General features: G+C 53.8%; 1 protein-coding gene across 1 annotated transcript; it reads left to right on the top strand.

The window, feature by feature from the left end:
• Window positions 1-270: 270 nt before the first annotated feature.
• ITGA5 (integrin subunit alpha 5) lies at window positions 271-22,728 on the top strand. The gene is made up of 30 exons (XM_042946734.1): window positions 271-609; window positions 7,007-7,137; window positions 8,733-8,845; window positions 8,981-9,101; window positions 9,279-9,340; window positions 9,430-9,475; window positions 9,740-9,865; window positions 10,097-10,141; window positions 10,279-10,322; window positions 12,432-12,488; window positions 12,668-12,720; window positions 13,028-13,236; window positions 13,544-13,735; window positions 13,963-14,008; window positions 14,174-14,275; window positions 14,460-14,515; window positions 14,655-14,809; window positions 15,135-15,272; window positions 15,406-15,473; window positions 15,854-16,004; window positions 16,090-16,182; window positions 16,329-16,408; window positions 16,526-16,606; window positions 16,716-16,821; window positions 17,257-17,409; window positions 18,568-18,654; window positions 18,734-18,847; window positions 19,695-19,796; window positions 20,391-20,513; window positions 21,606-22,728. The coding sequence occupies exons 1-30, from the start codon at window positions 374-376 to the stop codon at window positions 21,687-21,689; spliced, it is 3,174 nt and encodes a 1,057-aa protein (XP_042802668.1). The 5' UTR covers window positions 271-373; the 3' UTR covers window positions 21,690-22,728.
• Window positions 22,729-25,175: the final 2,447 nt, after the last annotated feature.

Genomic DNA, 25,175 nt, shown 5'->3' with positions numbered 1-25,175 from the left:
TTTCCGACTCCTTTTCCGAGCGTTTACGTTGTACATCTGGAAAGGAGGGGGGAGGAAGGAGGGGAAAGCAGAGAGAAGGAGGGGGGAAACCCAAACCCGCCCAGTCTGACCCAGTCCAGACAACCGGCCTCCAGCTGGGGCTAAGGAAAGGGGAGTGGAGAGGTGCGGCCCCCCCCACGCCCCTTCGGGGTGGGGGGCGCGGGCTCAGCGTTCCAAGGACCCAGGAATGCCCCCCCTCTCGCCCCCCCGGCCGGCGGGGGGAGGGCTCAGCCGGGAGTTTGGCAAACTCCTCCCCGCGTTGAGTCATTCGCCTCTGGGAGGTTTAGGAAGCGGCTCCGGGTCGGTGGCCCCAGGACAGGGAAGAGCGGGCGCTATGGGGAGACGGGCACCAGGGTTCCCTCTCCACGCCGTGCAACTGCGCTGGGGCCCCCGGCGCCGACCCCCGCTGCTGCTGCTGCTGCCGCCGCTGCTGCTGCTGCTGCTGCTGCTGCCGCCGCCACCCAGGGTCGGGGGCTTCAATTTAGACGCGGAGGGCCCAGCTGTGCTCTCTGGGCCCCCGGGCTCCTTCTTCGGCTTCTCGGTGGAGTTTTACCGGCCGGGGACGGACGGGTGAGTGAGGAGGGTTAGTGGCGGGATGGGGGCTGGGAGGGTGGGGGGCTGGAGACTGGGGGCGCGGCTGGAGTCTGGAGGGGACCAAGGCTTGAGTCTGAGAGGCGGAGTTTGGAAGGACTAGGGCTGGAGTTGGGGGCCCGCGCCAGAGTTGGGGGCCCGCGCGGGAGTAGGGAGGGGACAGTGGCCGGCGTGGAGCTGGGCGCCTGGAGTTTGAGAACAGTGGGGAGACATGTGTGGGGTGGGGAGAAGACACGAAACTGGAAGCTGGAGAGGTCTGGGCAAGGGTCTCGGGGCCAAGGAAAAGGAGGACGCACGAATGGAGAGCAGCGGGTCTCTGGCTGAGATCTGTGAGCTGCGGGGACCCGGGGCGGATGAGGGCGGAGAGGGGGCGCGGAGGCCGGGAAGGGCTTTTTGGAGCCCTGCGGGACCTCAGGACTCCTGAGGGCCATTGTGCGGAGGGAGGACGGGTCGTGGTAGAATGAGCTGTGTGTAGTAAGAGGGGAGTCTGAGACTGAGGGGGTCCGGAGGTTAAATGGGGACCAGCCCCATCCTCCCCTCCCCCTCCGCTCAGACTAGGAAAGACCCGGGAGGGGGATGGCGGCTCCCTCCCCTTTCTCCTCGGGCTCCTACTCCGCCCACCACCCCCAATCTCCGTTCAGACGAGGGGACCCGGGAACTTGAGGAGAGTCCCGGGACCCGGGCACTGGGGGCGCCGGCGCTGTGGCGGGCTCGGCCAAGGGCGGGTGCTCGGATGTGTCGGGAGGGGTGTGTGTGCGCGCGTGAAGGGGGGTGGGCGGTTTCCCTCTTCCTCTAGCTCTTGGGAGGAAGAGAAATGCCGATTTCCTGTAGCCTGTAGTCTGGAGCTGGACTGAGACCGGACTCCAGGGCTGGGGTCGGAAGCTGGGGAGACGCGGGCTCGCTGGGCCCCAGAGCGTCATAACATAGGACATCAAGGACTGGAGAAGTCTCAAAGGAGGGTCCTCATTCCCAGCTCAGCAGGGTGACAAGCAGACCGGACCTGACCGCCTGGAAAGTGGGGAGCCCATAGACTTAGGGAAACCGGAGTTAGAGCTGAGGCAACATGGGAACAGGAGTGTTTGTTTAAATGTGGGGGGTTGGGAAGGAGGAGGAGAAGGTAGCTAGCTGCCCCTGGGCCCGGCCAGGGACTCCCAGGTGCCAGATTCCTGATCCTCCACACTAACTGGGAAATCCTCCTTCTTCTCAGTCTCTGGGCTCTGAGCTTTCCACTGGTCCCCGCCACCACCACCCCAACCCCAATGTCTCAGGGTTTGATAGCAGTTCTGTCAGAGGTGAGCTGTTTTTATATAGGATACAGTTAACTGATCTCTATGTGTTTTCTTTAATTTTTGGAGGAAAGGGGTTAATCTAGCTAATTCAATGGGGGGGGGGCACACAAATTTCTTCTTTGTCTGGAGAACGAACGTGGGGATGGGAAAAAAGAAAGATGATTAGGCCCCAGCTGTTGGTTCTGCGCTATTCAAGGTCCCCACCCAACCCCCACCCCACCCCCCCTGGCCTCCTGCCCAAACCCCATTGCATCACCCTGGCCTGGAGTCTCTGCCAGGCCTGGCCTCCCCCAGGCCCCCTCAAACTGCTTACCACAACCCTAATGGAATAGAGAAGACCCGGCAGGGAGGGGATGGGATCCTCCCCCATATCAGGGTAAATCCAGTTGTCTGGCTCTTAACCTCGCTCGTACCCCACCCCCACCTAGCTAAAGTGTCATCTCCCTTTTCCCAACACTCCTTTAAAACATCTGGACTTTCCCACACTCCCATTCCCTAGGTGTCTGTCTGGCCCCTGGCCTGATCCTACAGGCCCTAAAAGCAGTCTTCCAAACCGGGACCCCGCTTTCTCATCCTCCCCCACCCCCTCCTGCTCATCTCTCCTCCCAAGAGAACCCAGGTGTCCAGCTTGCACTCCTCCCCTCTCATTTTCTCTTACAATACACCCTTAGAATAGGGCTCTGAACAATCCACCTCCCCAGTGACCTCCCTCCCTCCACAGCTGGGCCTGCAACCCCTTCCTGCCCAGTGGTGACAAACACAGCCCCCACCTGGGGCCATCATCCTGGAGACGGAGGGCCTCAGTGTTCTTGTTCCCCCTACAACCCCTCTCACAGGAACCCTGAAACAGCATCAAAGGGCAGGGTGAGCACAAGAGAGGTTTATGTGGCAGGAAAGGGCCAAGCTTTAAGTCAGGCAGAGCTGGGCGTGCGTCCTGGCCCCACCACTTGTTCTTTGTGTGGCCTAGGGCGAGTTACTTAAGCTCTGTGTTTGTTTCGTAGTGTTTTCACGAGAATCAGACACCTAATTTATGAGCCTGTTCTGAGAACTAAATGAGACAATATATACAAAAGGCACCTGGTCCATAGAAGGTGATCAGTACACAGGAGGCATGATTTTTACAGGGTTGCTTTCTGTTTTCTGGTTTTCTCCTCCTTGGATATCACCTAGTTCTTTGTCTAACTACCCCCCCCCCCCCCCGCCCGCCCCCAATCTCTTACTCGCTTCTAGTATTTGTTTATAGTAGTGGTCGTAATAATGGTCCCTCACATTCCTTCACACTGTCATATCAATTTTTCCATCGGATGGTTACAAAAATCTTTGCCTTAGAGGAAACGCTATTACCCCATTTTATATGCACATATAAAGCCGATGCTTCAGGAATTATAGAAATTGGCTTAGGGACCATTCAAGGGCAATCCATCATTTTATAGGGAGCGAATCCAAAGCTTAGAAAGAAGTGACTTGGCCCAGGTCACCAGCTGGAAAGATGCTCAGCCTTAACCCAGCTCTCTTTCTCTTCTGGTACTGCCACAACTCTTCCTCACCAAGCAGCCGGACATATCTCTTGAGAACACACTGGGGGATGTAGATGTCCTCCTGGGGCCTGGCCAGGGCTGCTATAGGACCTACAGGAGCTGGGCCCTGATCCACTTGACACTCCCCGCCCCCAATCTTGCCAGGCCAACAGAGTCAAACAGTAACCATGTATTGAACAGGAACCTGGTTAATCAGAAGCCTGGCTGGGGAGATAGTAGAGGGGAGAGAAGGGGGTAAATTGGCAACAGGGTAGACCAGAACCTTGGCCTAGGAATGAGGATTCGTGGCTTCTGGTTCTTATGTCAGGAAGGATTCCGAGTGACCTTGGCCATGTTCCCTAACTTCCTTGGTAAAATGAGAACATGGGACTAGGTCAGCAATCTTGTAATTAAAGTTTTTTCTTGGGGGCACTTGGGTGGCTCAGTCGGTTAAGCGTCCGACTCTTGATTTTGGCCCAGGTCATGATCTCACAGTTGGTGAGATTGAGCTCCACATCGGGCTCCGTGCTGGGTATGGAAACTGCTTAAGATTCTCTCCCTCACCCTCTTCCCCACCCCTGTTTGAGTGTGCTCGCGCTCTCTCTCTCTCTCTCTCTCAAAAAACAAACAAACAAACAAACAAACCACAACAAGTTTTTTCTGTATTTTTGTTTAAAATCAAACAATATCTTTCCAGGGCATTCTGTATAAAACAGGAAAAAGAGGTTGCTCTAAAAGAAGATGGGGAGGACTGTCAGGACCAAACTGGCCTCCTCAAATGTCATGTGGCAGGAAGTCTGCAAGGAAGGCATCTGCAAGGAAGTCTTCAACCCAGTGGATGCTCTCTCTGGTGCCTTGCAGCTGTGGTGATCCGTGTCTCCGAGAACCAACTCTAGAATTTCAGGGATCTGAGGTTTCAAAAGAAATGATGGCAATGATTTCTTCCCTTGAATTCGGCATTTTGGAAGAGTTTATCTGCCAAACTGCATTTAATAAGGAATAATTAATTCCTTTTCCCTGTTGTCTTTTTTTTTTTTTTATCAACTAGAAGTTAGAACAAGAAGATATCTGTAGCCGCCAATCAGAGCTTTCAACCAATTTGAGATATAACCAGCTTCCCCACATCAGTTGATATAATTATAGCCCAAAGCAGATACCCTTGAGGTTTTAACTAGCCCAGCCACCTTATCAGGTAAATGCATGATTTCCGTTAGGCTTTCTGAAATATTGAAAATAGCGCAAGGACGCTCCACTGTTACCTTCGTGGACCCCTAAGAGGGCCCAACTGTTGCCAGATTTAGGAAGCAAGGACTAGGAGAGGGAGAACAGCGATAAGCTCGGTGATGTGCCTACCCTGACACCAGGCACTTTGCTTGGCACGTGGGAGAGGGCACTGTTTATTGGGATGGAAGGGCCACTGCACCCGCAGGTATAAGTCATGGGGTGGGGACGGGCATCTGAGTCTGTGTCCCTTGCGTGCACACCACATCTCCTGAACCCTCACACAACTACAATGTACACACCCCTGGCTCACGAGCCTGTGGGCTTCCCAGGCTTTGTAAGGTCTTTCTCGCCTTCTAACCCTGCCAGGCTCCAAGCTTCTTCCACAAGCCAGCCCAGGAGCACTCAGGCTCAGCTGCTTCCCAAGAGCAAGGGGTGTGGGAAAACTGGGAGTGGGAGCAGGGTCCTTTGGCTGCAGCCCTGTGCTGTCCTGGAAAGGGAGTGTTGGAGCTCCAAGAGACTTCAAGACAACCTGTTCAACCTCTTCACCCGGAGAGAGAAGGGAAAGGATATTGCCCAAGTCCACACTGAGCTGGTGCCTGACCCAGAACTCCTGACTCATGGTCCAGTGCTCTTTTCACTGCCTCCTGTATCATAGCTATTCTCTGGGGCTGCCCCTACTAAGAGAGGCTTGCACCCCTCTCTCCTCACCCAGCCCCGGGACAATGCACTCACTCTCTGCCTGCCACCAAGCTGTGGGTCTGGCAGCTGACTGGGTCCCTGCCTTCCAACTCGCCAGCTCCCACCCCCCTCAACTGGATGTAATGCCTGAGTGAGAGGGGTGGGGCCCTGCGGGTGGGAGACAAACGGAGAAGTGAGAGGTTGGAAACAGACAGGAAGCCACAGGCAGTAAACATTTCCTGTCCCTAGGGTAACCAGGGCTCGCACCCCACCCCCCTTCACTCCAGGAACTCTCCTCTCTGGCCCCCCTCCTGTTCCTCTGGACCCTGCCTTCTCCCTCCTCTGTTCTCATCCTCCCTTCCTCCCTGCCCACTCCTCATTTCCCCCTTCAGTACCATGGTCCTGCCCCCTCGTTGCTTCCATCCATTATTCCTCTTGAACCCCACCCCACTCACCCCTACCCTTCCTGGTCCTCTTGGAAGACACCCCTAGCTTTTGGGACCTCTACCATACTAACCCACTCGGGCTCTTTCCTGGTAAGAAAAGCTAGGGAACATACCCAAATATCAGGGAAGGGATGACACCGGGAATGTTGAAAGCTGAAGGGGGCCAGAAACCAGTAGAGATGAAGAACACAAGATTTGAGATCAAGAGAGAGGATTAAAAAACCAAAACGAGGAAAGCAAGTAATCATAAGGGCAGAAGGACAGAGAGATTGAGAAGCAGTGTCTGAGGAAGGTATGGGAGGAGAGTTGAGGCCAGACTGGCAGGGACACCGGCCCAGGGGCCAGGTCCAGTTGCCCCCAGCTGCTAGATGCAGTCCTTGTGGGAGACCTTGGAGGAGAAAATCAAGAGGGCTGATGGCTGCATGGAGACCTTGGAGACAAGGGACCTCAAAGACAATGATAGAGGCAGAGTGGAAGGTGAGAAGATTGCCCAGGACCTTAACTCTGACCACCCCATTACATAGGACCCCCAGCAAAGGCAACTTTCTCCTCATCATCTCGAAGCACCGTGTTCAGAGCTAACACCCCAGGAGAGCAAGATTTGAATTCAGATTCCTAGCGATGGTGTGCGGGAAAGGGGTTCAGGGGCTGAACAGAAACCCAGCCAAGATGGGGAGCTCTACCCCAGAGCCCAGGGGAATCTGTCCTCACCATCCTCCAAGCTCCACTCTCCACTTCTACTGACTGATTCCCAAGACTCACATTTTCCTCCTACACACCCCAGGGCTGGGCAGCCCGATGCCTGGGTCTTGGCCCAGGGAAGGACTTTGGCTTGGGACAAGAGGGTAGAGGCTAGGTGAGAGGATGAGAGGACCCTGGAGCTCCAGGGGCTGCATATCCGATGCCGGCAGCTCCAGAGTGGAGATGGAGAAGATGGGGTTCGGGGCCTCTGGCGCCCCTATTCCTTTCTCAGAACTGACTCCGCTTCCTCCTCTCTTTAATAACAAGGGAAGGTGGTGGAGGGGGGTGGTTGTTGTGTTAGTGACAGCGCCACATGGGGACCGCCTGACTCCAGCCTGTGCCTCTGGCATCTGTGGCATCTTCTGAGATATAAATACAACCCAGGGGGCATCTACCCCACCCCCGGCCAGCCCCTGGCCCAGAGGCCTGGGGGGACTGGAGAAGGAGTCACTCTGAACCGCCTCTCCTTTCGCCTCCACAGGGTCAGCGTGCTGGTGGGAGCTCCCAAAGCCAACACCAGCCAGCCGGGAGTGCTGCAGGGTGGTGCCGTCTACCTCTGTCCCTGGGGCACCAGCCCGGTACACTGCACCCCCGTTGAATTTGACAGTAAAGGTAAACCTCCTTGGTAGGCGGGGAAGCTCAGGAAGGGACTGGGGGTGGTACTGCGGCTTGGGGGCGGGCCGAAGGGTGCCTTGAGGGAGGGGTGGAGCCTGTCCAGTTCCACGGCCACGTTCCCTCCAGGCTCTGGTGCTCCAGCTCAGTGTAGAAGCTGTGCAGCGACTCCCGTGGCACTCACACCATGTTCCCAGTCCAGCCCAGCCCAAGGAGGGCGGGCATGATTCAGAAACATGTGGCTCTCATTTCCCCTGAATCACCCACAACTCTGGGAGGCCAGGGCAGTAACACAAAGACAGGGAGAGTCACACAGACTTTTCAGTCCGTTTAACTAAGCACTGACTAAGTGACAGTGCACGCCAGGCACCGTGCTGGTGCTGCAAGGGACTGAAACATGATGCAACCACTGCCCTCGGGGACCTCAAGGCCCAGAGTAGATGCAGAGATGGCTGGGAGGGATACAGATGGAAAGATAAACAATAACAGCTAACGCACGCTTCAAGAGCACTTGCTCTGTGCCAGGTACAGTCCTGAGCGCCCGGCATATCTTAACTCACTTAATTCACTTAATCCTTTCAGTATCATGTGAGGTATTAGCCCCATTTTATAGATGACAAAATGGAGGTTAAGTCCCTTGTCCAAAGTCAGCTAGTAAATAGTGGAGCAAGGCCATGAACTTGAACAGTCTGGCTCCAGAGATAAAGACTGGGGTAAAGGGACGAAAAGAGAGATAAAAACACGGAGACGATGGCAGGGACAGGGATAAGATCATGAAACACATTCATTTTTTTTTTTTTTTTAAGTTTAGTTATTTATTTATTTTGCGAGAGAGAGAAAGAGACAGAGAGCAGGGTAGGGGCAGAGAGAGGGAGAGAGAGGATCGCAAGCATTCTCTGCTGACAGCCCAGAGCCCAATGCAGGACTCGATCCCATGAACTGTGTGATCGCGACCCAAACCGTTATCAAGAGTCAGATGCACTCCACCATTCAACGGACTGAGCCACCCAGGCTCCCTGACCGCCCCGCCACTTTTGTTTTTAAATCTGAAAGACAGATGAGAATCAAAGGAAAGAAAAAAACCGTACTATAGAGAGCAGAGACAGGGCTTGGAGAGATAGACAGATGCTGGGAGAGAGACATAAGGGAACAGAGATCCAGAATTGTGAGAAAGAGCCAGAATTGTGAGAAAGAAGGGATGGGACAAGGTGCTGTTAGAGACACCGACTCAGGTACAGAGAAGCATAGCCAGAGGGACTGCCCTCTCGGGAAACAGCCATTCTTACTTACCACCCCCGTGGCCCCACATCACTTCAAGCGTCCCTGTCCCAGCTGGGTGAGGAGGCAGGGGCACCAGGGGACAGCAACTCTAGAAACGCTAGGTTCTGTGTGTGCACCCATGGATGCACACGTGTCAGGGAAAGGGTGAGTCAGGCTACACAAAGCAGACTCTGAAACCCCCTCCCCACTCCTCCCAGTGAGTCATGGAGCTCAGGGCTTGCAAGTGCCCGGGCACCCCCAGACTGAGAGTGGGGGCCGCTCTAGGGCTCAGCCATCCACAGCCCGGCATGACTCCCTTTTCTCACTTCTCCAAGGCTCTCGACTCCTGGAGTCATTACTGCCCAGCCCAGAGGGAGAGGAGCCTGTGGAGTACAAGTCCTTGCAGTGGTTTGGAGCGACGGTTCGAGCCCACGGCTCCTCCATTTTGGTGAGGGCCCAGCAGGCTGACAGTGGCTCTTAGTGGTGTGGTGTGGTGTGACCAGGGGAATGGAGCAGAGGCCTGAGGGAGTGGGGGAAGCCCTGTTGGACTCACCTGAAGCCCCCTCCTCCTGGGCCCCGCCAGGCCTGTGCTCCTCTATATAGCTGGCGCACAGAGAAGGAGCCGCTGAATGATCCCGTGGGTACCTGCTACCTCTCCACGGACAATTTCACCCGAATTCTGGAGTATGCACCTTGCCGCTCAGGTAGGGCAAGAGGGGGCATGTGCCCTGTGTCTGCCTCCTCCCTGTGATTCCCCACCCCGCTTAGCCTTTCTGATCACTGTCTGGTCCAGGGAGATCCTTTCTCTGGTTCAGCTCTCTCTCCTTTCCTGTGTGACCCGTCTGTGCCGGGCTCCTTCCCACCACCTTCTCCCCTCACAGATTTCAGCTGGGCCGCAGGACAGGGTTACTGCCAAGGGGGCTTCAGTGCTGAGTTCACCAAGGTAAGAGTGTGGGCTGGGAGAGATGCAGCTGTGGGTGATGTCCCAGGGGGGTCAGGACCAGATGTGGACTCCTCTCCTTCCCTCCACAGACTGGGCGCGTGGTCCTGGGTGGACCAGGGAGCTACTTCTGGCAAGGTAAGTCCTTCCTCTGCTGTCCCTTAGTCCCCTGGCACACAGCCTCTCATCCTTCTTCCAGTCTGAGGTCACCATCCTTCCCTCTTCCCTCCCTGTCCAGATTTTCCTCTCCCTTCCTTGAAACTTTTGTACCCTTTTCCACCACCCTCCACAAGCTTCCCTTCCTGGAACCAGACTTCTGCAATCCCACCCAGTCAGTTCCCGGCGCCCCCCTCCCTGCCACCCTCCTCCTCCGTCCGTCCAGCTCCTCACCCCCTTCCCCAGGCCAGATCCTGTCGGCCACCCAAGAACAGATTGCCGAATCCTATTACCCCGAGTACCTGATCAACTTGGTTCAGGGGCAGCTGCAGACCCGCCAGGCCAGTTCCATCTACGATGACAGCTACCTGGGTGAGCGAGCCCCAGGGAGGAAATAGGGGGGAAGAACCTCCGGTGGTCTTGTCCCAACCCCTGCACCCCCCCCCACCTCTCTTCTTCCATTCGGGCATCCTTTGTCCCCCTGCCCCACTTGTGTGCAGGCTGTGTAGGAAGGCCCAGTAGGGTTGGGGAAGGAACTGAAGGATGGGCGACAGCAGAGGGGTCCCCCCAGGAATACTAATATCCACCCATCCTGTCCCCCAGGATACTCTGTGGCTGTGGGTGAATTCAGTGGTGATGACACAGAAGGTGAGTGTGTCTCCAGACGGGGGCCAAGGGAGGGGACGAATGGAGACCCAGGACCTAGGGCCACAGGAACCCAGACACCATGCTGGTCAGATTTCCTTTTACCCTCCCTTAGCCCACAACTTTCTCTTCCTTTGCAGACTTTGTCGCTGGCGTGCCCAAAGGGAACCTCACTTATGGTTATGTAAGACCCAACTTGACCTTCCCTCCCTCTCTCCCCTTCCCCTCCCCTGGTTAATCTCAAAGAACCATGCATGGCAGTTTGTGAGGGTTCAAAAAGCGGATCAGAACACGGGCTCTGGCGGCAGACCTGGGTTCAAGTACTGGCGTTTACTCTGAATGAGTCATTCTGTTATTTATTCATATACCCCCCGCTGCATTCCACAAAATCCCCAGACCTACTTAGCCTCTCTGAGCCTCATTCTTCTCTGTAGAATGGGATAATAATAGTTCTGACCTCACGAGGCTCTTGTAAGGATGAAATGAGATAACGCCTGTGAAAGTTCTTAGTGAACTACGAGGCAGTGTACAATTGGTAGCTGTTATTATTAGATCGTGACAAGCGCTTTAGAAAGGACACAGATAAGACGGCCATAGGAGTTCATTCAATTAACAACATTTATGAAGGCCAGGTCAAAGATAAGAAGATGAAAAAGACACCATACCCCATCTCGTAAGGTGCTTCTAATCAAGTATGTAAGATAAGACACACATACAATTATAATCCAAGGTGTATCTACTATACACGATCTCGCCGCTGCGTCAGGCTCTGTCCTCTCATGATGTGTATTCTTCACAACAAGCTTCTGGGGGTAGATAATACCATACACATTTTCCATGTGAGAAAGCTGAGGCTCTGAGACCAAGTAAGTGGTTTAAGATCACCCAGTTAGTAAGGGGCTGGAGAGAGATTTGAAACTAGATCCGTCTTGGTCCAAAGTCAGCGTTCTTTCTGCACGATGAGAAGTTTCAGAAAAGCAGTTAAGAGGATATAGCAGTTAAGAGGAAGGAATAGCCTACTTTTCTAGGGCAGGAATGGATCGGAGAAGGTTCTTCTTTTTTTTCTTTGCTTTTCCTTTTTAAGGTACATCCAAATTAGTTAGCATCTAGTGCAACAATGATTTCAGGAGTGGATTCCTTAATGCCCCTTGCCCATTTAGCCCATCCCCCCTCCCACAAACCCTCCAGGAACTCTCTGTTGGTTCTCCATATTTAAGAGTCTCTTTTGTCCCCCTCCCTGTCTTTATATTATTTTTGCTTTCCTTCCTTTGTGTTCATCTGTTTTGTCCCCCATATAAGTGAAGTCGTATGATATTTGTCTTTCTCTGACTAATTTCCCTTCACATAACACCCTCTAGTTCCATCCACGTAGTGGCAAAGGATCAGAGAAGGTTCTATGAAGGATCTGTGGAGATGTGGCAAGAGGGCATCCTAGACAGGAGCATGGCAGAAAAGGAAAAAAGTCAGGCCATTGTAGCAGACTCGTGGGCTGACTGAGCATGAAGGGAATAAGGAAAGGTTGAGGAAAAACAGATTAGTTGGGGCCAGATTCCCCAGGGAGAAGGGCATCCATCAGAGGACCAGTCAAGAAGTTGAGAATTTGGGCAGCGGCTGCAGGGAATCACTCTGGGTTTCCAAGCCAGAAGTGCCCCTCCTGGATCCACTCTGGGACCATCAGTCTGACTGCGGCAGTCGGGGCAGGGTGATGGAGGCAGGAAGAGAGCCGGGGGGCCGTCCAGCAGTCTGGGAGAGGACTCACCCCAGAGTAGGAGCAGCGAGAGTGGGGAAGGGGGCAAGGAGCCAAGCGACCAGGGGACTGGTGGGGCCAGTCACTGAGGGGAGACCAAAGGGAGACATGAGCTGTTTGTGGTTTGGGAGGCCTGAAGGATGAGGGATGCCTGAGGTCTCAGGGTGCATTCAGTCGTTCAACTAATAATTACTGTCTGCTGCTCACCAAGCACGACTTCAGGCTCTGGGGAGAAAGCAAAGGACAAAACCAAACTCCTGCCCCCGCTGGTCTTCTATTCTAGTGGGTAGAGATGGACAACAGACAGACAAACGTAACTTCTGTCAGTAGTTGATAAGTGATGGAGAAAAATAGTGAGGGTGCCTTGTGGTGGAGCTTCCTGGCAAAGAGATGGGGGTGTGAGAGCAAAGTCAGGAGGGAATTAACAAACAAGCGGTCTGTGTCTCCAGCAAATGCCTTCCCCCTGAATATCCTGTACCTGTTTGTTCTCTACCCGTGGGATGGTCTGGGAGTCCGGGACCAATGGGTATATCTCATCATCCCCAGGTCACCATCCTCAATGGCTCGGACATCCGATCCCTCTACAACTTCTCAGGGGAACAGGTGAGGACACCCCCCACACACAACCCAGCCTGGCCCTCTGCCAACCAAGTCCCAGGCGTAAGCCAGTGAGCCCAGGCTCCCTGGAGTCTCTGACCTCCCCAGCCACAGTCCCTGCTGATCCTGTTGAGTGACCTCCTACTTCTGACCCAGTGCTGCCTCTGTGTCCACCCCCACCCCAGATGGCGTCCTACTTCGGCTATGCAGTGGCTGCCACAGACGTCAACGGGGATGGGTGAGTAGTGGGAAGAGGGCATACTACGATGCCCTTCCCAGATCCAAGACCGAAGAGCGGGGGGTAGGACAGAAAAATCCAAGGAGAGTTTTTCTCCAGGCTTTTGCTCTGGGTTCTCCTCCTGTGCTGTCATCTCCTTGCTCAGGAGCAAGGAGAGAGCTGAGAGCTAAAAGACCACAAGATCTCAAGTCTTCTCACTTCGGTGGGCAAGAGCCTGGGATCCAGGAGGCCTAAGATGTCCTGGCACTGGGACTGGGGAGGTGGCAAGGCAGGGTATCAGGGTGCCTAGCTTTTCCCCTTCCCTCAGGCTGGACGACTTGCTGGTGGGGGCGCCTCTGCTCATGGAACGGACAGCTGATGGGCGGCCTCAGGAAGTGGGCAGGGTCTACATCTACCTGCAGAACCCGGCTGGCATGGAGCCCACCCCCACCCTCACCCTCACTGGCCATGATGAGTTTGGCCGATTTGGCAGCTCCTTGACGCCCCTGGGGGACCTGGACCAGGATGGCTACAATGGTAAGCACCAGAGGTCCCAGGAGCTGAGGAGGAGTCTGGAGCCTGAGTCAGAAGAGGTTTGGGGAGAGGCCGGCTGTCAGCTAAGATACCCAGACCCCCCAGTGACTTCCCTAGGAGGTGTGTTGACTTTAACCCCACTGTCTAGGTCTTGGGGCTTGAAGAGATTGGAAAACTGGGAATGACAGATGGAAAAAAAAAAACAAAAAAAACAAAAAAAAACCCACTCCTGGGTTCTGGGATCTGGTGGTAGAGATTTGGATTCTTGGATTCCTGGCCTCCAGACTAGTGTGTGTTCTGTGTCTTGCAGATGTAGCGATTGGAGCTCCCTTTGGTGGAGACACCCAGCAGGGAGTGGTGTTTATATTCCCTGGGGGCCCAGCGGGGCTAGGCTCTAAGCCTTCCCAGGTTCTGCTGCCCCTGTGGGCAGCCGGCCACACGCCGAACTTCTTTGGCTCTGCCCTTCGAGGAGGCCGAGATCTGGATGGCAACGGATACCCTGGTGAGTAGTGTCCCAGGCCCCTCTCACCTGAGAACTCTCCTGGTCCCGGACCCTTACCCCCACTTCTGCATTTTCCTAAGCTCCTGGGTGCAGTTCTAGGATAATGCCACCAGGTGGTGCTGTCCCCTCGCCTCGGCCTCCTTTGAGCAATGACACTAGAGAGGGTTAGGAAAGGAGGACCTTAATGTGGGGCTCGCTGTAAGGGGTAGTTTCTGGACTTCTTGCAGATCTGATCGTGGGGTCCTTTGGTGTGGACAAGGCTGTGGTGTACAGGTATGAATTCCAGGGGAGAAGTGGGAACTGGGGAACTTCTCAGACGGGCTAAGGCTGGGAAAGTGTACAAAGGCCACTGGCTTCCCGGGGCTTGGGCATCAGCTTCCTGTGCCCAGGGTTCCAGAGGAGTCTTAGTTCTCTTGACCCCATATCCACTCTTGGCAGGGGTCGCCCCATCGTCTCTACCAGTGCCTCCCTCACCATCTTCCCTGCCATGTTCAACCCAGAGGAGCGTAGCTGCAGCTTGGAGGGGAACCCTGTGGCTTGGTGAGCAGGGGCCCAGGAGATTACAGAGACTGAGTCTGGAATACCTCAGTCTGGGCTTGGACGTGGGCAGAGAAACCAAGTCTGTGGTAGGGGACGAAAGGAGGTGCCCCAGTCTGGGTCTTTCTAGGGGGGAGCTGGAGGCTAGGGTGCCCGTTCACCAGCTTTCCTCTTGGTCTTCCTCCAGCATCAACCTTAGCTTCTGCCTCAATGCTTCTGGAAAACATGTTCCTGACTCCATTGGTGAGAGAGACTGTCTGAATCTCTTAGGCCTTGGGATAGGGGGTGGGGAGGAGGGGGAGGGGACCTTGGCACCTCCCTTCTCTCTGAATAGGTTAGGAGGGAAAGACAGATTCTCCTGAACATATGTTCCTGGCTGCAGGCTTCACAGTAGAACTCCAGTTGGACTGGCAGAAGCAGAAGGGGGGAGTACGGCGGGCACTGTTCCTGGCCTCCAGACAGGCGACCCTGACCCAGACCCTACTCATCCAGAACGGGGCACGGGAGGACTGCAGAGAGATGAAGATCTACCTCAGGGTATGGCCCAAGGGCGGAGAACAGACTGGCCTGGGGAGGGCGTCACAGAGAACTGGGGCCCCTCTTGGAAAAAAAAAAAAGAGAGAGAGAGATTAGGAGAGTCCAATGAGAGGCTTAGGATTTTGGGGGCAAGGAAAGGGGCCCTTCTGTCAGAGGAACTGGGAAGCAGGCTGTCAGGGCCTCAGAAACAAAGTGGATGGTCAAGTTTGGGCACCTGGATTCTTGAGGGCCCTGCATGGGCCAAGAGACATGTGAGAGGCTGAGGAGCAGGGCCACCAAGTCCCCAATGCCTCCTGACACAGCGAACCCTCTTCCCCACCCCCAGAACGAGTCAGAATTCCGAGACAAGCTCTCCCCAATTCATATCGCCCTTAACTTCTCCCTGGACCCCCAAGCCCCTGTGGACAGCCATGGCCTCCGGCCAGTCTTACATTACCAGAGCAAGAGCCGCATCGAGGACAAGGTGAGGAGATGGGGGAGCAATGAGACCCGGGAGGAAAGAGACCTGGGCACCTTGGGGCAGTGCCCTGGAGCGGGGAGCCTTCAGCCCAGGAGGAGGTCTAAAGTCCGCCTCTCAAGGCTAACCTGCTCCCCAGGCTCAGATCCTGCTGGACTGTGGAGAAGACAATATCTGTGTGCCAGACCTACAGCTGGAAGTGTTTGGGTAAGTGAAAGCCAACAGCAAGCTGGGGGATTCCAAGATGCCAGGGTCGCATAGCAGAACATGTGGTATTTGGAAGCACTTGGCACCTGAAAAGGTAGAATAGGGACATACTAGCAAGCTGTGTGACCTTAGGAAGTCACTCAACTTCTCTGAGCTTCAGCTTCTTCATCTGTATAGTGGGAATAATAGCATCCATTTCTCTGCCTTTTTGGAAGGACTAAATGAAATAATCTACATAAAACATCTGGCCTACTTCTGGCCATAGAGTTGGAACGCAGTAAATGGTATCTGTTATTATTATTATTTATTATTGTTATGGTTCATTGTCCTGATTTGGGGATTAATTTCCCAGTGTCCTTTGCCCCGTGTTCCCCCTCCAGGGAGCAGAACCACGTGTACCTGGGTGACAAGAACTCCCTGAACCTAACTTTCCACGCCCAGAACGTGGGTGAGGGCGGCGCCTATGAGGCCGAGCTTCGGGTCACAGCCCCTCCAGAGGCTGAGTACTCAGGACTCGTCAGAAACCCAGGGGTGAGAGGGGATTCTGAGGCAGGGTTTGGGAGGAGACCCCGTCAGAGGGGCACCAAAGCTTTACCTATACCCACCCCACCTCCAGAACTTCTCCAGCCTGAGCTGTGACTACTTTGCTGTGAACCAGAGCCGCCTGCTGGTGTGTGACCTGGGCAACCCCATGAAGGCAGGAGCCAGTGTAAGTCTGGCACAGGAGTGAAGATCTGAGAAGACAGTGACCAGCCTTTCCAGAGCACAGCTGTGGAATAGGGAAGGGGGCTGGAACTGGGGTGAGGCAAATGCCCAGTCTGACAGGGTCCTTTGTCCTCCCTCCTTGTCCCGCAGATCTGGGGGGGGCTGCGGTTCACAGTCCCTCATCTCCGGGACACAAAGAAAACCATCCAGTTTGACTTCCAGATTCTCAGGTAGGGAACCAGTGGGGCCGGTGGGGCGGGGCCTGGTGCAGGGGGCGGGGCCTGGTGCAGGGGGCATTCTCCTTAGCTGGGCTCCAGCACTGCCTCAGTCTCTCCTCCATCCCACAGCAAGAATCTCAACAACTCCCAAAGCGAAGTGGTTTCCTTCAGGCTCTCAGTGGAGGCTCAGGCCCAGGTCTCCCTTAACGGGTAAATTCCCCCAGGGCAAAAATGGGGCCTTTCTGGGAGGGGAGATACTTCTAGGAAAGGGTGCATATGGAATCCCTTCCACTGTCCTCTAAACCACCCTCCTCTTTAGTGTCTCCAAACCTGAGGCAGTGCTATTCCCAGTGAGCGACTGGCATCCCCGAGACCAGCCTCAGGAGGAGGGAGATGTGGGTCCTGCTGTCCACCACGTCTATGAGGTGAGGGACGGTCAAGGCGGGGGCAGGGAGGCACTGGGCTGGTTCGGGGCAGGCTGCTGGGAGTGGAGGGGTGGGACCAGAATGAATGACAGGGAAAGGGGAGCCACTCACTGTAAGTGACTGATGGCTGGGACTAGAGAGAGGGACTGAAGAGAAGAGAGGAGGGAGGGGGAGGGATAGGCAAAGGCCTGGACAGGTTCCTTGTGAGGGAAAGCCAGAGGAGAGACCAGCCAGTTAAGTGACTTGGAAGGGAAGGATGGATCCATCTCCAAGAGTGTTGGCTGGAGAGGATTTTGTCTCTACCTGTTGATCTCCTCCTTCACTTCCGAGGTGGGAGACATGCAGGAGGGGAAGGCGGGCCGTAGTGTCCCAGGGTCTCAATAGGGCAGAAGCCTTCCCTTCCTTCTCAGGATGATTGTGTTCTCCTCTCCTCAGCTCATCAACTTGGGCCCCAGCTCCATTAGCCGGGGTGTGCTGGAACTCAGCTGTCCCCAGGCTCTGGAAGGTCAGCAACTTCTCTACATGACCAGGGTTACAGGACTTGGTAACTGCACCACCAGTCACCCCCCCAACTCACAGGGCCTGGAGGTGAGAGGCCTGGAGACTGGCATGGGGAGAGGGACCAAGGTTAGGGGGGTTGAAGAAGGTCCCTGGAGGCCTGGAAGAACAAGGATGTGCCTGAAGCTTAGGACCGAGGTCACTGAACAAGGGGCAGAAGGACCACAGACACCTCAAGGCTGTGGGAGGGAAAAAGACCATTTTATACACAGCCTAGAATATCCTTCCCTTCCTTCCGGCCCAGGCATACCTCTAGGGCCCATCTCTGTCCCACCTTCTCTGGGAAGGCCCCTTCAGACCTGTTTCCCTGGGCCCTAATGCCTGGTTTAAAGTTTGTTTACCCATTGGCAACATTTAATTAAATGAATGTCTACACTGAACACTGTTATAGGCTCAGGAAATATCTCACCGAACAAAACTAACAAGGCCCCCACTCTCATGGAGCTTACATTTTAGTAGAAGGTAATAGACAATTAAAATTAAATAAATAAATAAATAAATAAATAAATAAATAAATAAAATGAAAAAGGGAGGGGCGCCTGGGTGGCTCAGTCAGTTGAGCACCCGACTTCAGCTCAGGCCATGATATCAGGGTTCGTGAGTTCAAGCCTCACATCGGGCTCTCTATGCCCCCCACCCCCGTCTCTCTGCCCCTCCACAACTAACACTCTCTCTCTCTCAAAAATGAATAAACATTTTAAAAAATTACATTTACATTATATTACATTACATTAAAAAGGGAAAGATTAACAGGTACTGAAAAGTAATCGACATGCAATGTTAACATGGAAAGGCTAGGGGACCAGAGCCTTTTAATGAAGTCATCAGGGAAAATCTCTTGAGAAGGTAACAGTTGAACTGAGGCCTCAAAGACAAGGATGAACCTGCTTGTGAAGACTCAGGAAAGAGCATTCCAAGCAGAGAACAGCCAGTGCAAAGGCCCTGAGGCAGGGATGGGAACCTAACTATTTACTTACACATCTTGTAAACTCCAAGGACCAAGTTTAGTTCGTGTCTGTATTTCAACACCGAGCTTGCTGCCTTGCCATAGGAGATGGTCACTGGATGGACGAAAAGAACAGATTGAAAAAAAACATAGGTTGAAGCTGCTCTGGAACCCAGGTGCTGGCTGACTTCAACACTGTGATGGGGCAAGAGTGGTCCCTAATGGTCTCTTTCTTCTTCCAGTTGGATCCTGAGGGTTCCCAGCACCACCTGCTACAGAGACGGGAAGCTCCAGGCCGGAGCCCTGCCTCCTCAGGACCTCAGATCTTGGTAAGTCACACTGGGACTTGGGTTCTCAGAGCCACCAGAAGGGCAGAACTCCACATTCAAGTCTCTCCTTTCTTCCCAGAAATGCCCCGAGGCAGAGTGTTTTAGGCTGCGTTGTGAGCTCGAGCCACTGCACCGGCAAGAGAGCAGAAGTCTGCAACTGCATTTTCGAGTGTGGGCCAAGACCTTCCTGCAAGTGAGGGAGCCTTACCTCAGCCCTGACCCTTGACCTTCAGAGCCTCCTGATCTTCCCCTCCCTTTCCCTAGTGCTTAAGCCAACTCCTTTGGTGAATGGGACCCAGGCACTCCCACTCCCATCCCTCACCCTCTAGACTGGGCTGTGTGTCCTTTGTGCCACCTGGTGGCCACACTGGGAGTGACAGCTTCCCTCTCCGGGCCCGTTCAGAGGAGGGAGAACTGGAGAGAGACCAGCATGCAGAGAATGATAAAAACAACAGAGATGGAAGATGAATCCATAGTGGAGAGACAAGCAGATGTAGGAATAGTAAAGAGCAGTTATTTACTGAGCAAACGCTGTGGGCCAGGCAGTGTCCTGGCTGCTTAACCCTATCAATGATTCAAAAAACTTTAAAATATATATATATATTTTTTAATGTTTATTTATTTTTGAGAGCGAGACAGAGAAAGAGACAGAGCATGAGTGGGGGAGGAGCAGAGAGAGAGGGAGACACAGAATCCAAAACAGGCTCCAAGCTCTGAGCTGTCAGCACAGAGCCCAAAGCAGGGCTCAAACCCACAAACCGTGAGATCATGACCTGAGCCAAAGCCAGACACTCAACCAACTGAGCCACCCAGGCGCCCCTCAAAAAACCTTTTTATCGAACATGCCATCATCTAATTATACATTATTTAGTTACACCTATTTAATTACACATCTGTTATCTCATATAAGGAACACAGATATTCAGGAGAGAATGGGTCCAAAATAGGAAAGATCACAACCTGAGCCAGATCATGGGGAAGCCCCTGTGTCCTCTAGATCCTAAGGGGGGCTTCCCCGAACACCTTGTCCCCACCCACAGCGGGAGCACCAGCCATTCAGCCTGCAGTGTGAAGCCGTGTATGAAGCCCTGAAGATGCCTTACCGAATCCTGCCTCAGCAGCTTCCCCGAAAGGAACTTCAGGTGAACCTGGGCCAGAGGTCTGGGCCAAGGACACCAGGGCTTGGAGTACTGGGCCTGGCACTAAAACAGGGACGTGGGTGGGGGCCGGCCTCGTTATTGTAAAATATGTTTATTGAGCATTACTAGGTGCCAGAGCCTGGGCTGGATCCTGGAGATATAACGATTAGCAAGATGGACAGAGTATCTTCACTCCTGGAGTTCACAGTCGAGTGGGCAATGAGAACACAGTGTGACAAGTGCCAGGATATTTAAGGGAACACATCACGGGGACAGTGAAATGCAGTCTTGCAGGGTCAGGAAAGGCTTCCTGGAGGAAGTGATGTTTCAGCCGAGACCTGAAGAATAAACAGGAACTACCAAGCTAATTAGTCAGGAAAGGTATATTCTCTGGGGAGGGGAGTCAGCAGGGGTGAAGACCCAAAAGTAAGAGACAATGACGCACCTTTGAGGAATTTAAACTTTATAACGTCCAGAATTGTGTTAGGCCAACATGGGAGGTAAGAGGTGGGTCTTGGTCCGATGGCAAGTGGCAGCCAAGCGTAGGGTGGGGAGAACTAAGGACCCTTCAGTGACCTCTCCTGACTTGCTTCCTAGGTGGCCACGGCTGTGCAGTGGACCAAGGCAGAAGGCAGCCACGGTGTCCCATTGTGGATCATTATCCTAGCCATCCTCATTGGCCTCCTGCTCCTAGGTCTGCTCATCTACATCCTCTACAAGGTCAGCCACATCCTACCCGTGACTTGGCCGCCCTTTCGTCAGGTTCTGCCCTTAACCCAACGTAGTCCCAAGCATCTATCTCCAGACCAGTTCTCCAGCCACGTGCCCCTACCTCTGCCCTGGCCACAGGCATGCCATCCTGACCCTGCCTGTCGGATCCTTCCCTTCTAAACCGCTAGCTCAGAAAGAGTCTCTTGACCCAAGCTGCTAAGCTTGCCTGGACTTAAAAAAGCAATGTTACTCACAAGTGGCAAATATGTGGCATTTGTGATATCACTTCCTACAAAAACTAATGGCAGCCATCACCACTTGACTATACCCTAGAAGTGGCCTTAGAATCCTTCTCAAGAGGCAGCTACTATTAAGCAGTCAGACTTGGATCTTGAATTCAAAACTATTCACCAGCCCTGGCCTAACTGGGGGCAATTTCACAGCACTGATGAACGAACCCTGTATACCAAAAGCACTCCCAGCATTAGCCCTCCTGGCCCATTGGACCTACTGGAGAGATAGTCTTTTTTTTTTTTTTTTTCTTAATGTTTACTTATTTATTTATTTTGAGAAAGAGAGAGGGAGAGAGTGCACACGCGCATGGGGGAGGGCCAGAGAGAAGAAGAGAGAGAATCCCAAGCCGTACACACTGTCAGCATGGAACCCAGTGCGGGGCTCGAACTCACAAATTGTGAGATCATGACCTGAGCCAAAATCAAGAGTCGGACATTTGGGGCACCTGGGTGGCTCGGTCATTAAGCATCCAACTTCGGCTCACGTCGTGATCTCACAGTTCATGAGTTCCAGTCCCACACTGGGTGAGCTCGAGCCCCCGTGAGTCCTGCTTCTCTCTTTCTTTGCCCCTTGCTCACTTGTGACCTCTCTCTCTCAAACTAAAAAAAAAAAAAGTCGGACACTTAACTGACTGAGCCACCCAGGCACCCCTGGAGAGGGAGTCTTAACAGCCAGGAATTTAGGCCACTTTCCCAAGATGGGGAGATTAGAAGCACTAGAATCACCTTCATTTCTGCTTAGGATAAGATCTGGGGAGAAATGGAAGCCAGAATATCTAAACTCTCCCTTCTTCCCCCCTCTCATTAGCTCGGATTCTTCAAACGCTCCCTCCCATACGGCACCGCCATGGAAAAAGCTCAACTCAAGCCACCAGCCACCTCTGATGCCTGACTCCTCCCAGTCCCAGACTCCCAAGCCTCAAGGCCCAGTCCCCCCACCCTCAGTCTACTGACAGGGAGGGGGCTGGGCGCTTCCTGAAGGTGCTGAGGGCCAGGGAGAAGCTCCTCTCCCCAGCCCAGAGACATACTTGAAGGGCCAGAGCCGGGAGGTGAGGAGCTGGGGATCCCCTCCCCCCATGCACTGTGAAGGACCCTCGTTTACACATGCCCTCCTCATGGAGAGGGGAACTCAGATCCAGGGATAGAGGCCCCAGCCTCCCTGCAGCTTTTGCATTTTGGAGAGAGTTTCCTGAAAACAACTTGGAACCAGACCTGGGGAATCCAGTCCCAGTTATCTGGGCTAGATGTGCCACCAGGACTTACTGTCCAGCTCCAGCCTGCAAAGATCTATTCTCAGCCTTGCCAGAGATCCACAGGAAGCCCCCCAGCTAAGAACCTGGAACCTGGGGAGTGAGACCTGGAAGCTCTGGACAGCCCCCACCCCAGTGGGCCGACAAGGAAACACTAACCGTGGATGGTGCCCCAGGCCCAGCTCAGGACAGATCCCAAACGAGGATCAATGCTGGCTCAGAACCAGCTCCAAGGGGACTCAGAACTTTAATGGGGCCAGATCGAACCTGGGGCCTGGGGTTGATCTGGGACTCAGACTCAGACATTGGGAACCTAACCAAGCCGATCCAGGACTACATTTGAGCCTGTTCCAGACCTGGGCCTGGAGGCCCAATCCACCTCTGACTCAGAAGAAGTCAGGAATTGCCCAGGACCCTGAAGGGGCCATGATGGCAACAGATCTGGAACCTCAGCCTGGCCAGACGCAGGCCCTCCCAGTCCCCCAGAAAAAGGGGAGCCCACTGTCCTGGGCCTGCAGGATTTGGGTTCTGCCCACCAGCTGCACTGACGCTGCCCCTTCTCTCCCTGCCCAACCCCCCCTCACCTCAGCTCCGGACATCCGGGACTTATTTAAACTCTGTTGCAAGTGCAATAAACCCGGCCCGGTGCCCCCACTGACCAGAGCCGGAATTTGTGTCCTACCCCACTCTTTCCAAGCCCATCCTGGAACCAGATGGCTCAGTGGATAGGAAATGTCTGTTTTTCACAGCTTTTTTCCACTGGGAGCCAGGAGTATGACCCCCAGGAACTATAGAACCACTTTTTGGGTTCCCTTCTCTCAGGTGAAAGAGATGATGTGATGATGGAAGGGGTGAATGGAGGACTTGACTCCTCTGCCCGTCACCCAGCTCCACCAGATCTGGTTCCCAGCGCCTCGCGGAGAGAAGGGAAAGAATTCCTTCTTTTTGGGTTTGAGCACTAGGGAAGAGTGCAAAGGGGGAGGTCCAAGTTGAAGGTGGAGGACGATGGTCCAGAATGCTCACCTGGGCTTCCCTAAATCAGAATAATGAAATGGCTTGAGAGAAAAAGCCACAAAACTAAATCAGAAGAAAGCCAGTTAGGTTTTTGTTTTGTTTTGTTTTGCTTTCACTGCTTATTGTATACTGGTAGGTAGAGAGGGTGTTAAATAGTTTGCATACCTTATCTCATTTCGTTTCTCTATCCATAATCCTGTGAAGTGGGTACAATTAACCCCATTTACATGAGGGAAAATTGACGTCCAGAGAGGTTATATAACTTTCCCAAGGTCACCCAGTGAGTGCGAGAGCATAGTCGAATTTAGCCTTGTCTGACTGTGAAAGCCCTCATTCTTAACCAACATGGTTTAGGTCTTTGAAGAGAAATCAAAGTAAGGGTGCCCCTCTGGGTCCTCTGTCTTTTCAAGGCCTGTCCTAATGTGCCACAAGAGGAAGGAGAGGGGTGAAGAAATTCTAATGGATTATCGGAGGCAGATGTCCATGTCATGCTAGACCAGAATTCAGCCACCAGAGGGCAGCATAGCCACAAATTTGTGGGAATTTGGGGGATGGAGAGTGCGTGAAGTCCATCTCGTTCTCTTTCCCCATCGCCGGGGTTATTCTTTTTAACTTAAGCTCCTGCCTAGCAGTGCCTACGTCACCTTAAAAATATCTCTCCTGGGAGACCAAGGCTGCTGCACACTCTAATCCGTGACTTCTTGATAATTCTGTACCCTAGAACTTCTTCCCAGAACCCATAAATGAAGAGGGACTGATAAGGAGGAAGAGACCTAGTGAGGCCAAGAGCTACCCAGTATTTCCAAGGATTGCAGCTGAAGCATAACAAGACACTGGGAATTCTCAAGGAAGGAAATCTCATACTCCCCTTCTTGGCGGAGGGCTGGGATTGGCATCATCCAAATTCCAGGGGGCAGATCTGAGATTTCTTACACCATCAGCAGGAGGAAATGAGGAGGGGAAGTGAACTGTGACCACTCAGCTGGGTCATGGGTGTGTCTGTGTAGTGCCTGTACCTTTGAGTCTCAGAGAGTGACAAGGTCTCTCGTGAGGGTGCACAACGTAAGGAAGGAATTCCTTGGGCTCAGAAATGCCGCAGTTGTAATCTAGCACCAGGCTTTCTGCCCCTGAACTGTAATTCTCAGGCTCTGGTCTGTTTCCCTTCCAAAGCTCCCAGCCCTTCCAGAGAATGTCTGCCCCTCATCCTGAGACTTGAGTGATCCAGAGGGACATGAGGGTAGGGGGCTAGGAGGCCTGAGCCCTATCCTTATCTGTTTGTGTGTCTCGATGGAAAGGAGGCCCTGGGAAGGGAACAGCAGCTGGGGGTACAGGGAGGGGGAGGGGACTCAGGAGAGGCAGCTGGCAGGCGGGAAGCTGATCTGGGGGTCTCAAGTTTCTTGACATCAATTAGAGCAACCAGCCTGGGCTCATTAGTAGCCCGGGGTGCAGGGCTCATCAATAATGAATTCACCCCGCACACTGCCCCCACCCCCAGCTGCCTGCAAGGTCACCCCGCCCTCCAGCCAGCTGCCTCACCTTGGTAAGCTAAGCAACCCCTCTTCTGAGAGGTCTCTTCTGTGACCTCCCTAACTCAGAGTCCCTGGAGACAGCGTGGGATGGTGGACAAATCAGAGGGCAAAGGGGTCTGTATCACCAATCAACCACACCTGATGCTGACTCTGTTTTTTTCTGAGTTCACCAAGGAGGAGAAAGAACGGGAAGAGAAAAGGAAAGGTGTGAGGGGTGGGGTGGGGGGAGGCTAGATAACAGGGCCTGGGGAGAAGCAGGCTTTGTGACACTAGAGTTGAACAACATGGTGGCAGGTTGGAGCTGGAGTAACAAGACCTCCTCTGATTGGCTCAGAGACCCTACATTCTCCCCCAAGGCCACAGTTGGGCAGCAAGGCCACAGTCCCCTGACATCTCTGGGCCTCTGGATCAGAACAAGACCAAGGCATTGGAATCCCCAGCATTCTCTTGCCCTTGAGCTGGAACATCTTTCTGTCAAACCAGATCAGTGGGGTAAAGGCAAGAGACTGCTGAAGCTCAGAATCAGGAATTTGAAGTTCTCGTACCTTAATTAGCCATCTAGTCCCAACTCCCCTGCTGAACCCA

This window comes from Panthera leo, chromosome B4, assembly GCF_018350215.1.
Source record: "Panthera leo isolate Ple1 chromosome B4, P.leo_Ple1_pat1.1, whole genome shotgun sequence".
In the NCBI taxonomy this organism is placed as follows: Eukaryota; Metazoa; Chordata; class Mammalia; order Carnivora; family Felidae; genus Panthera; species Panthera leo.
The sequence above is the reverse complement of the archived record's forward strand: the minus strand, read 5'-3'. Positions and strand labels throughout refer to the sequence as shown.